The following is a 17,091-nucleotide window of genomic DNA, read 5'->3' on the forward strand; positions in this document are numbered from 1 at the left end:
ACCATCTTTCCTGGTTTTCCTACTTAACTCAGTGGCCTCACTTTTCAGTGTAAAAGTCCAGTGGCCTTACTCTGAGGCTCCACTTCATCCAAAGAATGTTAAGATTCCTTAAAACATGGTACTAAATACTCTATTCCTCTCGAGTTATACTGTCCCTTATCCTTAGGTGGTCTCACCCATTTTCAGAGATTTAAATATCATCTTTATGCTGATAATTCTGTAATTTATATTTTTAGCCCAGAAACCACCACTACAAAAGTACTATAGCACCTTTTATAAAAACAAAAATAGTGAATATTTAAGGACAGATATTATCCTAGTTTCACAGATTTTTCATCTGTGAAAAGTGAAATGACTTCTGTCTAAGGTTATAATGGTAGAGGCTTAAAAGGAACTATATTCTTTTAATTCTTAATCCTTTTTACCAAGTGAAAACTTGTCCCTTGCCCCTAAACTGTTTCCTAAATAAATGTTTTACTATTTAAATACGAAGACTACTGAACAAAGCTACTTCCCTACATATATTCCTTACACATGGCCATCAGAAAAGAACTGGCCAATTTGAATTAATAGAAAAAAGATCTTAAATATTTTAGAATACTTCAGAAAAGACTCTAGGATAAAACTGAATTTTAAAGGTGACTGAGGATGCAGGATTGCTGTTATGATTAATAAGATACTCAAGATTTGGAGAATGTGTACAAATAGAAGTGAAAGCAGATGAAAGTGGTTGGGCTGTCTCAAGAAGAAACTAGGTAAACAGAAGTCTGGTGGACTATGATCAACTAATTGAATATGGTTAGGAGTTTTACTTGATGAGAAAAAGACAAATGGGAGTTAGTACTACTTTGCAAACTACAAAAATCAAAGCAGCTCTTTCAAATAATAATTTAACGTACGTTATAAGCTAGAAGGACAGTAAAACCGGCAATGCAGATACTGACATAAACCAGAATCTTATCTGAATCTGCCCAAATGCTCACTCTTTCACGAGAAAAACTGAATCCAAGAGATAATATAAAGAAAGTAATAATAACTTGGCAACAGATTAAGGTAAATGAAAAAGAAAAACAAAGAAGCAAATATAAATAAGCGGGATAAGGTGGTTGTCAATTAATGGGAAAACTACATGAAAGGAAAGGAGATTGAGATACAGAAAAGTGATTCTTGCTGGCTTGGAGGTTAAGGATTTGGTGTTGTCAGTGCCATGGCTTGTGTTTCATTCTTGGCCCAGGAATTTCTACATGCCAAGGAAAAGAAAAAAAAAAAAAGAAAAAAAAAGTGATTCTTCTTTTTAAGTTGTTTTCTACAAAACACAAAATTCTCAAAACAAATTTTTAAGTAGCTTTAAATAAGAGCAAAGTGACATTCTTCAAATAATAAATATGGCATTATTTTGTTATCTTAATGAGTTTCCTAATGGTAGCAATAGGTCGGTCTGGGCCTATTCATATTCTCTTATCTATATTCCATAGTGCATAAAACGTGCATGTGCTCACACACACACCAAAAAGAAGGAATATTATCAAAAATGAAAGAGAGAGGAACTCTACACCTCAATAATATATGACATCATAATTGAAAATGTGGATTTACCAAAATGGAAGAAAAACTGCATACCCAAAAATCTACATGTCTTTGTTGCTCCTCCTAAGACTGCACTGTGGTAGAAAATTAGACCAAGGCTGAAAGACAAGTCAGGGGGATATGGGGGACAAATAACAGGAACTTACCATAGTGACATAATAGGAACTGATCACAGTACACAGCCAAACAGGGAGGGGATACACACATGTAGCCAGCCAAGGGAAGTAGCACGGACAGGAAGAGACAGCACCACACAGAAAGGAAGCTACGTACGATACACTCAGACCAGCCTACAGCTTGTTTCACCATGTACGATATGCTTAGACCAGTTTACAGCTTGTTTCTACTTTTATATATCTGAAAACATATGAAATTTATATACTGCTTGGTCCCAAGGATGGCAGAAATTCCAAGTATACAATAATCTAATAGTACACAGAATTTCACATTTTACGTGAAAAATTCACAATATATCTATTTTACAGAAAATTTGGATACGTGTTTTAACCACCCAACTACTCATGATCATCATAGATTCCATTTGCCCGATGCATATTATTAGTGCAAGAATTTACATCTTTTTAATGGATAAAAAATTTGCTAGTGCTTGAAAAAAATTGTTGTACAGTTAAAGTTTTGGGGTAGTTGGCCCATCCATACCAGTCTTCATCAAATCCTGATTTCTAAGTAAATCTACTCTTCTGGAATTTATATGGAAATAGTAACAAGACAAGGTAGAAGTTACTGGAAAAATGAGAGCAGGATGCAAGAAACAGCTAGAAAGAAGTGTCACTGATTATTTAGAACTTTATTTACCTGGACAATCCCATTTTTAAGTTGTAGCTCTATAAAGGGCTCCTATAACTTCAGAGGTTAAAAAGAGAATAAGAGAATATCCTCTGACCCGATACTCCTGATTACAAATGGGGTAGGTAGTTTGGAAGAAAGTCTCCTCTGCAAACACTTGTACAGTGCAGAGGTCTAAAACAGTGATGTGGTTAACAGGAAGAACACAGAGAATAGGCACCAACAAAGAGTAGCTTTAGATGATTTAATATGACATACATTTTTTGTAATGAATTTAAACTAATTTCTTGTATTCATTTATTACAAATTCCTTATAATGTAAGACAGCATCAAATGTCTTTTGCTCTTCTCATATATGAAAAGACAAGATGAGTCTCAGTGATTAACAGTTATTTATTTATTTATTTTTTGCTTTTAAGGGCTGCAACCACAGCATATAGAGGTTCCCAGGCAAGGGGTCAAATCGGAGCTGTAGCCATTGGCCTACACCACATCCACAGCAATGCCAGATCCGAGCAGCGTCTGTGACCTATACCACAGCTCATGGCAACACTGGATCCTTAACCTACTGAGCAAGACCAGAGACTGAACCTGCATCCTTATTGGATGCTAGCCAGATTTTGTTTCCACTGCGCTACGATGGAAACTCCATATATCGTGATTTTTAAACTATGACTCTACAATTCAAGAATACCCTAAAATACAGATCTTTTAAGCTCTCTTTTCCTCTAACATGCCTCATGATCTGTTCATTGTTCATCAGCATTCCCACCAGAAAGAATCTAGCGGCAAAAACATACAGCTCAAAGCTGCCAATAACCTGTATAAATCAACAATAACTTGGAATTCTTTTGTAGTGCTGCAGCTTAAGGATCCTGTGTTGTCACGGCAGTAGCTTGGGTTGCTACTGTAGGTGCGACTTGGATCCCTGGCCTGGGAACTTCTATATGCAGGTGCGGCCAAAAATAAATAAATAAATAACCATAATAGCTAACATTTATGGAATGTTTTCTATAAGGCAGACACATTAACATGTATCGACACATTTAATTTTCAAACACCCTCATTATCTTCACTTTACATACATGAAACTGAAGGACAGAGAGGTTAAACAACTTGTTCACACTGGGATGCAGTATGAGCTAGAATTCAAACACAGGTAGAGCCTATATTCCTTTTTTTAAAAATTTTTGGCCACCCTGCTGGCACATGGAGCTCCTGGGCCAGGGATTAGATCCAAACCACAGTTGCAACCTAAGCTGCAGCTAAGGCAATGCTGGATCCTTAACCCACTGTGCTGGGTGAGGGATCAAACATGCATCCCAGTGCTCCCAAGAGGCTGCCGATCCTGTTATGCCACAGTGGGAACTCCACCCAAAGTTCACTATTACATTATTCAAACAAAAGATCTGGGGAATAAAAGATTTTGGGAAAGCTATTGGTTTGGTTAGTATCAACAGATTTGAAATAAGTGGTACTAAGATAATCAAGAATTGGCCGGAGCCACTACACTATAAAACTGTGCTGTTCAATGTGTTAGTCACTTGCCACCTGAAGCTACTAAGCATCTGAAATGTAGCTAGTCCAAACTAAGATGTGCCATAATTGATTTCAAAGGTTTAATATTTAAAAAAGAATGTAAATTAACTCAACAATTTTGCAAAGATTAATGTTAAAATATTTTTAATATCCTGGACTAAATCAAAGACGCTTTTTTAATGTGGTTACTAGAAAATTCTAAATTATGTATTTGGCACCCATTATATTTCTACTGGACAACAATGGAGTTTATAGAATGATTCTAATCAAATCTTTGTCTTTTTAACTGTTGTAAAGTTAGGCAAATCAGTTACAATGATCATTAACTTCTGTATCAGAAAAACAGGGCTTAAAAACAGTCCTGACACCTAGTGTTCAGACTCTGCTATCTTAATCTTTTTTTCCCAAAAAAGAATTCAGGGCTCCTTGGAAAAATGGCTTATGAACCTGGAATATCTTCTTTTGGCAGGAAGGAAGTGCTAAAAAAAAAAAAAAAAAAGTCGTTGGGCTGAGGGTGGGGGAAACAAATGATTTGTCAAAAAATACCAGAACCAGCTTAATGATGCTCCCACTGGCCAAACCTGGGACAATTTGGAAATCAAAATAATGACTGTAATGGATCTAACCACTGAATAAAATAAGAATCCATGAGTTCATACTGGTAAAAATAAATGAATGAGTGAATAAATAAATGAATAAAGGATGAAGACATGAGAAAGACTGTTTTATGACAATATCAGCTAGTTATAAAATGATAAAGCTACAAAAATCATGAATGGATGTTAAAACTCACGGGTGAAGTTTTGATAAGAATATGTAAATATCCTGTTCATAAAAGTATTTTCCCATAAAATACTTATTAATCACAAAAGGATAAATAACTTTGAGAGAGAAATATGGAGAATACACATTAACCAAAATTTCAAAGCTACCATCATTAACACTGGACAAACCATTATCACGAACCTCAAGGCAGGATGTGCTAAGAAGGATAGAACATCTCTTTGGAGGTATTCCTGCCAAAAAAAAAAAACCAAAAAAAACCCAAACGCATAAATAATCTAATCACGAGGAAATCACAGACAAATTCAAACTGAGGGACAGTCTACAAAATAACTGTCCTGTACTTTTCAAAAATGTCAAGGGCAAGAAATACAAGAAAGGCTAAAGATGTGTTCCAGATTTAAAGTGACTAAAGAGACATGATGATGACCAAACGCAAGGCGTGATCCTGACAGGGGGGAAAGGCTTATAAATAAAATAGATAAAATCTAAATATGAATTTGATATATTAATAGTATGTCTGTGTTATATCTCCTGGTTTCAATAACTACACTGTGGTTGGGTAAGACAATGTCCTTGGTTTTAGGAAATTTACCTGAAGAATTCAGGGGTGAAAAGGTATCATGTCTCCAACGTACCCTCAAATGGTTCAGAAAAAAAGATAGATATAAGGCAAGAATGATAAAACAAATAACCACAAAATGTAATACAACTGGTGAAAGTAAGGGTATACAAGAGTTCTTTGTACCAATCTTCCAACTTTTCTTATAAGTTCAAAATTATATCAAAATTAAAAGTTAAAACAAAAACCTTGCCTCATTTCCCAGATCAAATATCCTAACAGACTATAAAAGTCCTGATAATGTTTAAAAATATACTAACACATTTCTTTTATCCTAGACTTGACTTTTGCTTTAAATTTTATGACTTATCAGATACTAATTATATATTCCATAAGATCCTGGACTATATCTGTTATCACTCAGTATTGTGCTGAGTACTAGGATACTATTTACTATAACTCAAATATTCAAACACCATAAGCACTCACACATTTGTTAGATGAATACAGTAAAAAGTATAGTATAGGGTAAGATGATTACTGAAAAAAGCCAAATTGTAAAAAGCACCACATTGTAAATAAAGCTATTAACTGGGATCAGAGCTCATAGGACTACACTTTGGTTAAACTATAAAAAAAGAAAAACCATTATTAAACTGCAGAGTAGCCATAAATCTAACCTAGAGATGAGTTCCACAAATAAAGGTAAATATTTTCCATATCAAGAGTTAAACATCTTAGCTAATTACAAGCAGTCATGACAAGAAAAATGAACTTTTCGCCCATAAAATTAGAACACTTATATATGTTATTAAAAAAATGAATGAGAGTCTTTAAAGATTTAGGCTAAGAACTGAAAATTAAAACTTCACTACTGGCTCCATACTAATTTCTATACGGCCCTGAGATGCTACTTACAACTTCCATATCTCATTTAAAAATAAGACTTGTGGAACATTTTCTTCCCTAAAGGCTAAAAGAATATTTTATAAAAACAAATTCAAGCAATAAGAGTACTGCATATTCAATACAAAAGTACATATACACACATATATATATTCACACATACACATACAAAGTAAAAAGAATATGGCTTTTTTGCAAATATGTTTACAAAGTAATAGGAAAAGGTAACAATCTTCAAATATAGTCAGAGCTCAGGAAAAATTTCCTTTCAAATACTGCAAAGCGTATGGTACATTAAAATGCAATATGGAGCTGCATATTCGACACCCAGCATTAACTCAATTTCAGTGTCTTCCAATTCTATTTGGTATTGAAGTAGTAAGACAGAAATCTATCATATTTCCCTTTTCCATCAAATTCAATTAATTTTGTTTAATTAAAATTCGTCTCTTTTTCAAAAGCAATATATTTTTGAGAGACAAAGCCATAGTAATGTATATAAATAAGCAAGATGAGAAAAAAGTGAAAAACAAAGTATTCTAAAACATGAAAATTGTCCAGACATCGTCAAAGCACCGTGAGCCTTGGCAAAACAACACAGCTGACTGAGAGCGTGAGCCAGTGTTAGAATGCTATTATCCTGCCTGATTCTAACCGAACAAACTCAACAAATTTCAAACAGGTTGTCAGTGGAAGAGACCTTACAAAAGCAATTATAAAAATCAGGTCCATTTGCATTCAGGAAACATTAGCAACACTTGGCTTAAAATTTTTATATGTGGAATAATACCTTGAGAGTTTTTTTTAAAAAAAGTAAAATTATTTATGAATACTTGACCAAAGCTATTTCCCAGAATGTTTTCTTAGATAGAACCAAAACATATTTCATAAGGGTAAAAGAGTGAATTGCTTAAACATAACTTATGTCCCTAATCAGAGCAACCTTCCTTCTGGTACGTGTTCTCTATATCCATCGGTTTCTGCAGTGCACATTTCTCAGCTGAAGTTGTACTAGTTTATCCTACCACAATCTCCTTTTCACTAGTGAAAAACAAGAAAGATCTTCAGGCACTAACCAAACAAATCTGAGGGGGGTGAGGGGAAATGGGGCGCGAGGTGGCGCAAGAACAGATGGAAAAGAGGTAAGAGAGTAATTTTGTCTTAGGGCGCTAAGATTACTCCTCAACTCTAAACGCCAAGATTTAATCGCCAGTCGAGCGAGCCACTATCCACTCATTAGACAATGCAACCTTCCTTCCTACCTCTGCTCCTACTCTCCTACCCATCAACCTCTTCCAAAACAAACACAACACACCCCATCCCATAACCCGCGTTATCCCCTCGGTGCCCACTCAACCAACCTGCTGGATAACAGTTCCACGCACACGACTCAGACAAAAAAGCGACGGGGGCAAGGTGGGGAGGTCCCGCCACCTCCCGCCACCCCCCAGCAACCCGCAGAATGACAGCCCCCAGGCCAGAAGTTTGAAGCAAAACGATTCCGACCCAACCAAAAGGGAAGACGGAATTGCAAGAGAACGGGAATGGGAGGTGGGGAGGGTTATGTGCGTGTCTGTGCGGGGAAGGGTCCATCACATGACAGTAAAAGAGGACCCGAGTCTTCGGGGCGTCCGCGAGGAGACCGGGGGGGGGGGTGCCGTCACCATGACAACACCCCCCTCTCTGACCAGACTTCCAAAGAGGGAGGAAGAACTTCAAATCCCAACCGTCAGCGCTCGAACGGCTCCTTCTTAAAGGGGTACACACCGCGCCGCCGCCGCCGCCGAGCGCGAGAGGGCAGAGTTGGGCGCCCCCGCCCCTCGGGCGACGCCCCCACCGCCCCTCGCCCCCAGCGGGCCCACCCGCGGCCCCGCAACAGCCCGGGGGTCGCTCAGGTCCCCGTCCCCGGGAACTCGGCCGCGTCGGCCCGCCCAGCCCCCGGCGGCGAGAAGGGGGTGTGTGAGCGCCCGGCGGGGGCGCGGACCAGCCCGCCTTCCTCCCGCCGGCTCTACCCGCCGGCTCCTCTCCACCCGGGCGCCGACCCCGCCGGCCCGTTTCCTCCCTCCTGACAAGGTGGACGGCGAGCGGCGAGGGGAGCCGGGGAGTTTCGGGGAGAGCGCGAGCGAGCCGCTTCTTCGGGGGCTCGGAGAGCGGGTCCGAACTAACAGTTCCCGGGGAGCCCAAGCGCAGAGGAGGGGAAGGAGCGCGGAGTGCGCCGGGCGAGGAGCCCCCAGACAAAAGGCGAGCGCCGGAGCTGCCGCGCCGCCGCCGCTCCCATCTCGCTCCCCCATTGAACTGACCCGAACGGGAGATTCAAGTAAACCCCTCAGCCACAAACTCCTCGGGCTGCGGCAGCCGTCGCCGCGCGGAGCCGGGGCCCCGGCCCGTGTCTCTCTTACCTACACAGTGCATGAGGCGGTGGCGCCAAGAGTCGAGTTCCCGCCGGAATCCTCTCCTCTCCGCCGCGCACCGAGGGCTCCGGCACTGAGCGGCGGCGGCGGCGGCGGCAGCAGCGGCGGCGGCGGCAGCGGCCATTCTCTCTCTTCCCTTGTCCATCTGCGTCCCGCGTCACGCGCCCTCATTTACATACGAGCGGCGCAGGCACGAGGCAGGGGCGCGAGCCCTCAGCGCGAGCCCCGGAGCGCGCGCCCCCCGGAGGGGGGTTGATTGACACGTGTCACACTACCGTCCCTCTCCCATCCCCTCCCCCTCCCACCGCTCCCTCAGGGAGAGGCGGGGAGGGAGCTGAGGAGAAGGAAGCAACCTGCAGCTTCCGCTGACCCCGACTCCCCATCTCCTCCCCTCCCTCCCCTCCCCCCGGAGTTTACTCAAGCTAGCCATACTGCTCCCGCCGCCCGCGAAAACCCTGAGCGGGAGCGGGAGGCTCGGAGCCCGGCCAGGAACCGGCGCGCCAATGGAGCGGACTAGTCACGCCTCCCTTCTGCCTTCCCGACGCAACTCCGGACACCCGGAGACTTCACTTCCCAGACCCCTTTGCGCTGGGACCCCCGAAGTGGAGCTCGTCGCCACGGCGCGGTGCATGCCGGATTTTGTAGTCCATCAGGGATGGGTTCCTCTCCAGTCCAATTCGCACACTTGGGTTAGCATAGACTGCACAGCACTGCGCGGCTTGTGGGTTTAGCCTCTAATTTCCCGCGCCTAAGACTGTGCGCTGCCGGCGTCGTCGTGTCTGACCCAACCAACTTAACCTCCTTAGGCTCCGCAATAGAAAGGCGATGAAAGTGGCAAAAGTTGTCCGTCTCTTGAGGGTTTGAACAGCGCTTTGTGCTTTAAGTGCTGGAAACTTTTGGGGATCACAGTCATCCTGCCACAGCAGGGAAAAAGCAAGCCAGTGACTGGGCTGCATCCAAAATAATTGCCAGATATCCAGAGGGACATCCTGCAGTGACTTCAGTTTCCAGGGCGATGACTTCTTGGAAAGCGAGACTCTGTAAATATTGGGAGAAAGATGCGGGGCTTTTCACCGGAAATCGTTTATGAGGGTTTAAGTGTGGCTGAGTGAAAACTCCAAAAAGAGAAACTTATGCTCTGCAATAAGTAAACTCCTGGAGGGCAGCGACCCTTTGAGACATCTGTACCTTGATATCTTTCACCTGCTTCGCCCTAGTACAGAGCGTGGCAAGGGATTAGCACTTAACAAATGTTACGGAATGAATTATACGCTGCTCTAGAGAGAAAATATTTCTTCAAAGAGAGAGAGAAATCTTTTGGTTAGGTATAAACTCCAATGACATGTTTTACTTCAGCACCACGGTGATTGTGCGTGTATTTCTGTATATGCGCGGGGGGCCGAACTGAAGCTAAGACACCCAAAGTTTGCTTAGAGGTACTGTGCATTAGTGGAAATTTATGGACAAGTCTGGAAAACATATTTTAATGCTCCTTGGAAACTAGTGTGAATTCTGAATTCAGTTCCACTCACCCTGTTTTGTGGCTTATCTTTATCCACCTTTTTTTTTTTTTTTCATTCCTACATGGAAGTATTCATTGCTCATCATTTCCTCAATAGTGAAGACAGAGTTTTACATTTTCACAAATTTTTAAAAAACGAAGTTTGAAATCTCATAATGTTTTCTAGAACAGACACAATTGGGAAAGCAAGTGAAATCATTAGTGAAGGTGCTTTTGGAATTATCAGTGAATCGTTTTAGTTATTGGTTCTTTTTGTATTTTAATTGCCAAGATGATCAGCTTCTGTAGCTTTCCTGAACACCTTCATGGTAATCTGCATTGGTAAGGATGGGCTAGGTGATGGTGCAGTAACAAAAAATCCAAAAGTTTTAGTGGCTTTAAAACGACGAAAAATTCTATTTCCTACTCATTTGTTCATCTCTGGTAGGAAGAAGGGAGGGAGTAGGGAGAGCTTCACTCAGAGATTCTCACTAAGTAACCAGATGGCTTAGATGCCTCCAGCCCATCTCCGGAACTTCCCCACTTGCAGGATAGGCACAAGGAAGGTGAATGGCAAACAGGTTCTTTCTGAAAGCAATATAAGTCAATTCCACTCACATTTCATTGACAAAGGAAAGTATATGGGCATGCTATCTTCAAGGCAGCAGGAAAGTGTAATCCTACTATTTGCCCAGAAGGAAGATTAACCCAAATTTACTGGTGAACGGCACCAATGATTTACCGCCATCCATCCTCTAGTCACCAATTTGTAGATCACTCTCCTTCTACTACAAAATACATTCATTCCTGCCACAAGTGAAACAATCCAAAACTTGTCTTCAGTTATGGCATTTATCTCAAAGGCCAGCGACTCTGGGTGATGCTTGGTAGTCCCCGAATTAGAATAGGAAAAACACACACACACAAAACCCAAAAAACTTCTCTTGTTATACAGACCTGAAAAGACAAAGTATTGATCCTCTCTGCTTACACACGTACCCCCTGACAAACATACGTACACATACACGCATTCACATAGAGTGGTGGGACAGGAACAGAATAACCATGGTAAACATGTCTGTTTAGAAATGGGAAGAATGGGAGACATGCATGAATAGTTTTAGCAAATATTTCACCACAGCTAGCATGGATTGCTAACTTTCCAGCCTCTAACAATAGTTTCCTTTTCACCACCCAGTGAGTTTCTAAGTCATAGCTACATATTGTAAGTTTTCTATCATATCCGTACTTCCTTCTGGGTACCAAATTCTTTGTTAGTTAGAATGGGCTAGGTTATGCTCCAGTAATAGATATCCCCAATCTCAGAGGTTTAATATATTTATTTCTTACTTAAAATATATGTTCTCCAAAAATCAGTATGGGGGTTACTGAGAACTGTTCCACGTCTACTCAGGGACCCACATTTATGGAGCCCCACCATCTGGGAGTTCCCCAGTCACCATGATAAGAGAAAGGAGATGCTGAGCCACAGTCTAGCTGTTAAAGACTTCTGCCACAAGTGACATATTTCACTGAATGAAGCAAATCATATGGCTATACCAAAAGAGTGATGTATCTGATAGCTTTGAAGGCATAACAAACCACCTCAAACCTTAAAACCTTGGCGTTCCCATCGTGGCTCAGTGGTTAACCAACCCAACCAATATCCATGAGGATGTGGGTTCAATCCCTGGCTTCACTCAGTGGGTTAAGGATCCAGCATTGCAGTGAGCCCTGGTGTAGGTTGCAGTTGTGGCTTGGATATGGTGTTGCTGTGACTGTGATATAGGCTGGCAGCTGTAGAACTGATTCGACCCCTGGCCTGGGAACCTCCAGATGTTGTGGGTGCAGCCCTAAAAAGATAAAAAACAAAACAAAACCAAAAAACAACCTTAAAAACTCGAAACATTAACTATTTGTTTATTTCATGAATCCATGAAATGGCAATTTGTGTTAGGCTCAGTGGGTCAGTTCTGCTGGCCTGACGTACCCAGGTGTTTGTGAGACGATGCTTGTCAACAAAGCAGGTCTGTTCCTGAGTGTGAGCTGTCAACCGGGGTAACACAGTAATCAGGACAGGTGTCTCTCATCATCAGGAGGCTAGCCTTGGCTTGTTCACAGGGTGGCAGTCACAGGGTCCTAAGACAGCAAGAGAGCAAGCCTCCATGCATAAGCACTTTTTAAGTTTTGGCTTGAATCACGTTTGCTCCAGGATCATTGGCTAAAGCAAATCACGTGGCCAAGCCCAGTGCCAACATGGGGAAACAGATCCTACCTTTTATTGGTAAGAGCTGCAAGACATATTGCAAATGGTGTGGAAAGAGGGAAAGAAATAATTTGTGGCCACTTTCGCTGTCTACCACATAAGGGAAAGTGCAAGGCTACCTTGTTACCCCAAAGAAGGGGAAATATAAATATTAATGAACAGAACTAATGAATATCATGTCTCTAGAATTTCTGGAAGGGGAGTATCATGGCCAGATACCATGAAATACAAAAATAGAGTTAATTTTGGAATTCAGCTTGATTTTGTGAAGACTTTTCTGTGGCCATTACCACAGAATATGTTATAATAATCCAATAACCTGACTTTTGTGTGAACTCAATGAACATAGAATTAGGAGTCTAGCTGTTTCACCTTTGCATTCTCAGCATCTGGTAATGTTCCAGGCACTTAGTTAGTGCCTACTATTAATTGATTGATTTGACAAATGTTTGGGATATCAGTAAAGCCAAGGATAGAAAGGGAGTCATATCCAAGATTGTCTCTGACATAAGATCTCGTTATTAAAAGGAATTTTAATATAACAACAGGTATATGATATTAAAATATTATTTGGAAAGATATTTTTGTTCTAATTCCTATACATATTGTATCATTGGTGTGCTGCCATGTAACAAGCCAATCCATGCTTAGTAGCTTAAAAAAAAAAACAAAACCATTTGTTATTGGTCAAAAGTCTACCAGAGGCAGTTCTGGCTCTTCAGGTGAGGCTCTGCTAATCTTGGCTGGGAATGCTAATGCTAGAAACTTCTTGATCTAGGATTGGTTCCCTGTCTGTTAGGATAATGGGGACAACAGAGCCTTGCATCTCATTATCCAGAGACTGTAGTGGCAGCATATCAAGCACAGTAAGAGGGTAGGCACTAAGGTGTAAGTGCTTTCCAGGACTTGTTTGCATTACATTTGCTTGCTACTCTCCCATCCACCAAGGTAAATCATATGACCAAGCCCAGAGTCTGAGTGGAAGGAAGGTAACAGATGGAAAGGATACAGAGAGATGTCTGCAAATTGAGGTCATTACTTCAATCAAACCATCAGAAATATCTATTGAAGTTCACTGTTACCTAGCTAAAACTTCTAAGCACATTTAGAGTATGAGTGTAGTTATAAACTACTGGAAAGTTACATTTCCTAATTTATGTGATCATTTGGCAGTCAGTTCTCAATCTGGGGTAAATTTGAAGAGAATATGATAGAAAAAAAAAATACAAAGGAATCGGTGTGGTTTGAAATACCCGTGTTTCTGTAGTAGAAAAATATAAAATTATAGAGTTGTATGAAAAGAGTCAAGTTTTTTGAGCTACTAACAAAAAATGAATAGGTGTGGTTTGAAATACCCATGTTTCCATAGTAGAAAAATATAAAAAATTTTACTTTGTAACAAAAATAAGCAACCCCAAATACTAGTAGGATTGTAAAATACCTGTTCAATTTTGAATTATCAACCTATAACACAAAAGTAATATGCATGTTTTTATTTACTAAAATGTAAACACTTTTGTGTGAATTAGATATTTGGAATTATAAGGCAGAACTACTAGGTTAGATATAACGTTACTGGTAATGCTGAAAAGCTACTCTTTTTTTTTTTTTTTTTTTTTTGGCTCTGCACTCAGCATGTGGTGGCCAGGGATCTAACCTGAGCCATAGCTTAACCCAGTAGGCCACTAGGAAACTCCTGAAAGGCTAGTTTTTGAGTAAACTTTATTGGGTGCTTTAAAAATATCATACTTTACTATATAACCTTTAGTTCTGAGCTATAGTGCACTAGGCTGATCAGAGATCTAAAAATCACAAACAAATTTGATCAACCAATTACTAGGATATGGAACAAAACCCCCTTCCATAAAATTTCTAATCAGCCTCATAATAATATTATGCTAGATTTTATGCAAACATCTCATATTCATCCAGGTTTATAAGCTAAAGATTTCTCATTTTTTTTTTCTTATGGGAGTTTGGACTCTAAGGACGCTGTTATCTCAGATATACATGCTGATGCATTTAATTTCAATACTGTAGTTAGATAATTCGAGATATCTAAAATAGATGAATGGGAGTTCCCACTGTGGCACAGTGGGTTAAGAACCTGACTGCAGTGGCTTGGTAACTACAGAGACGCAGGTTCAATTCCCGGTGGGTTAAAGGATCCAGTGCTGTCACAGCTGTGGCATGGGTCACAGCTGCGACTCAGATTCAATCCCTGGCCCTGAGAACTTCCATGTGCTGCAGGTGCAGCCGTAACAAAAATAAATAAATAAAATAAAATAGATGGATGATTTTGTCAAACATCGTGATCAACATCTTTCTTGAACATTTTGTAGGAAACGAAGATCAAATTTCAAAGCAGGGAATAAAAATGGAAGAAGCAGGAGTGTAATGATGATGCATTTCATTTCTTATACTGTAACTCTACTTATTTCCTATTCCAAGACTGTCCTTAGTATACATGAAAATGGGCCTGATGCTTGATCCAATATTATCACTCATCTCAAGGTGGTATCACAGATTTTCATTTTTCACGTTTCTTGTTTAGTTCAACCATTGAGTGTTTTAAAAATACATTTTAAAAACATTACTAGTAAACCTTGTTACCCTCTTCATATTAAACATCTTGTAGTTGGATACAATTTTCACTGTATTCGGATGATCCAGGCCCTAAACTGTCAGGATGACCAAGAATGAAATTAGGGTGAGTGTGATTTCTGGGTTTCTTTTGTTTGTTTTTTTGTTTTGCTTTGTTTTGTTTTTACAAAAACCATACACCTTTGAGCTTGGCATCTGAATTGAATAAATTTACCATCTATTTTTTTTTCCATCCAGGCAGATGTTCATAGGATCTGATCCATCACTACTCTTTTTTGCGTCCACTTGAAATTACTCCCCAAGTCCAACTCATTATCACTTTCATTTCCAGCCTTTTAATAACATTTCAATGTATTATATGCTTAATGATAGGAATTTCATCCAATTTAATCCAATTGCATAGTTCGGGATCAAAGTCAAGTAAAAATGTCATCTATAGCATCTAGACTATTACAGCTTAGAGAGAGTATGGATTGTCTAGGTCAGTCACCTACTTTTTCAGATAGGGAAATTGAGGCCCAGAGAAAATAAGCAATTATGTTGGTTACACAGGTTTTAGGTAGCAGAACCCAAACTAAAGATCAAATTTCCTGAGTCCTAATCTTGATTTTTTTTTATAAGAATGCCATGATGTTCAGTGCATACATACTTTATTAATTCATTTAACTTTTCCCATAACCTCATGTAATAAGTACCATAATTAAGGTCTCCAAATCTCAGAGAAGGAATTATAAATTGGCTCAGAGGAGTTAAATTTCCCAGTATCACTCAATATTTAGTGATGGAGTTAGAATTTGAATCTGTTTTTCCAAATTTAACAACTGCTTTACACCAGAAGCAGAAACAAACAAACAAACAAAACAAAACAAAAGGGATACTGTTGCATTGAAAAAATTAGAAACTGAGGAGCCTGAACTTTTTATGATTATCATGGGCGGCTACTGATTATTTCAGGAAGATAATGACACAAAAAAGTATGGTCCCCAGTATTTAACCATTCGGTCAAACTGGGGTTTCTGTTGCCCACCATCTGACGCTTTCATGCTGTTTACTCTCATGGAGCTGGTCTAATACACCGGACAATTACAATACAATAAATGTGTATTGAATTATGTTAATGCATGTTGTTTACTTAATTGTTTTTAATCCCTTCACATTAGTCGGATTTCTTAGTTTTGAAAAAGAGAAATTAAATTAAAGTAGGGAATCTGTTAAAAGTTTGGAAAATTCAGGAGGTATCTTTAGTCACAGAATGGATCTACGATCTCAAAAACCATCTGTTTCTCTCTGTCTCTTACCAGTGTTTTGCTCTTGGTTGTTCCACTCTTAGGTCAAACCTCCCCATATCCCTGGCCAAGGTAATCACAAATTGTTACAGACTTAATCCCCCAGGTTAGCAACATCTCTTTTTTATTTGTTATTCCAAAATTCACAGCTTATTCAAAGGTAACCAATTTGTATCAATTTCCTAAGCCAATTATTGTGGCCAGGGAAGGGAATATTCTGAATAGTTAGGCCTGGGTCACATGACCAGTCTGAGAACCCTGATTCAGCTTCATCCAAATCACAGGGACTCAAAAATCAGGGAGAGATGGTCCCCAAATCAAGACACAATTACCAGAAAAAGGGAAGGATGGTATCCAGAAAGGTAAAACCAAGTCACTACTTTAGTAGAAAAAAATCACCTGCATTATCCTGACTTCTGTTGGGGAGATAAATATTCCTCCAAATAAGCCTTTCAAAAAAAAAAAAAAACCAACAACAACAAGAAGAAACAAAACAAAAAAACAAAACAACAAAAACAAACAAACAAAAAGCAAAAAGAAGAAGAAGGAGTTCCCATCATGGCTCAGTGGTTAACAAATCTGACTAGGAACCATAAGGTTGCGGGTTGGATCCCTGGCCCTGCTCAGTGGGTTAAGGATCCGGCGTTGCCGTGAGCTGTGGTATATATAGGTCGAAGCTATGGTATAAGTCGTAGACGTGGCTCAGATCTCGAGTTGCTGTGGCTCTGGCGTAGCCAGAGCTCCAATTCGACCCCTAGCCTGGGAACCTCCATACGCCTTGGGTGCGGCCCTAGAAAAGACAAAAAGAAAAGAAAAAAAAAAGAAAAGAAAAGAAACAA

General features: G+C 40.1%; 1 protein-coding gene across 17 annotated transcripts in view; it reads right to left on the minus strand.

Moving 5' to 3' along the window:
* Positions 1-8,924, minus strand: part of LCORL (ligand dependent nuclear receptor corepressor like) — a 162,448-nt gene extending 153,524 nt beyond the window's left edge. For 14 of the 17 annotated variants that reach the window (XR_014811831.1, XR_002346349.2, XR_014811838.1 and 11 more), the window contains exon 1: positions 8,584-8,744. Coding sequence is in view for 7 of the 17 variants with exons in the window: in XM_084970667.1 (XP_084826793.1) it covers positions 8,584-8,740 (157 nt within the window). In the remaining 10 variants the exon portion in view is untranslated. Of the gene's footprint in view, positions 1-8,583 lie in introns of all 17 variants that reach the window. The other 3 variants (NM_001444714.1, NM_001195345.2, XM_084970664.1) reach the window with 2 other exon arrangements.
* Positions 8,925-17,091: the final 8,167 nt, after the last annotated feature.

Source organism: Sus scrofa, chromosome 8 (genome assembly GCF_054392235.1).
Source record: "Sus scrofa isolate SSC_HxYL_T2T_F1_AM1 chromosome 8, Sscrofa_HxYL_maternal_Yorkshire_Landrace_v2.0, whole genome shotgun sequence".
Taxonomy (NCBI): domain Eukaryota; kingdom Metazoa; phylum Chordata; class Mammalia; order Artiodactyla; family Suidae; genus Sus; species Sus scrofa.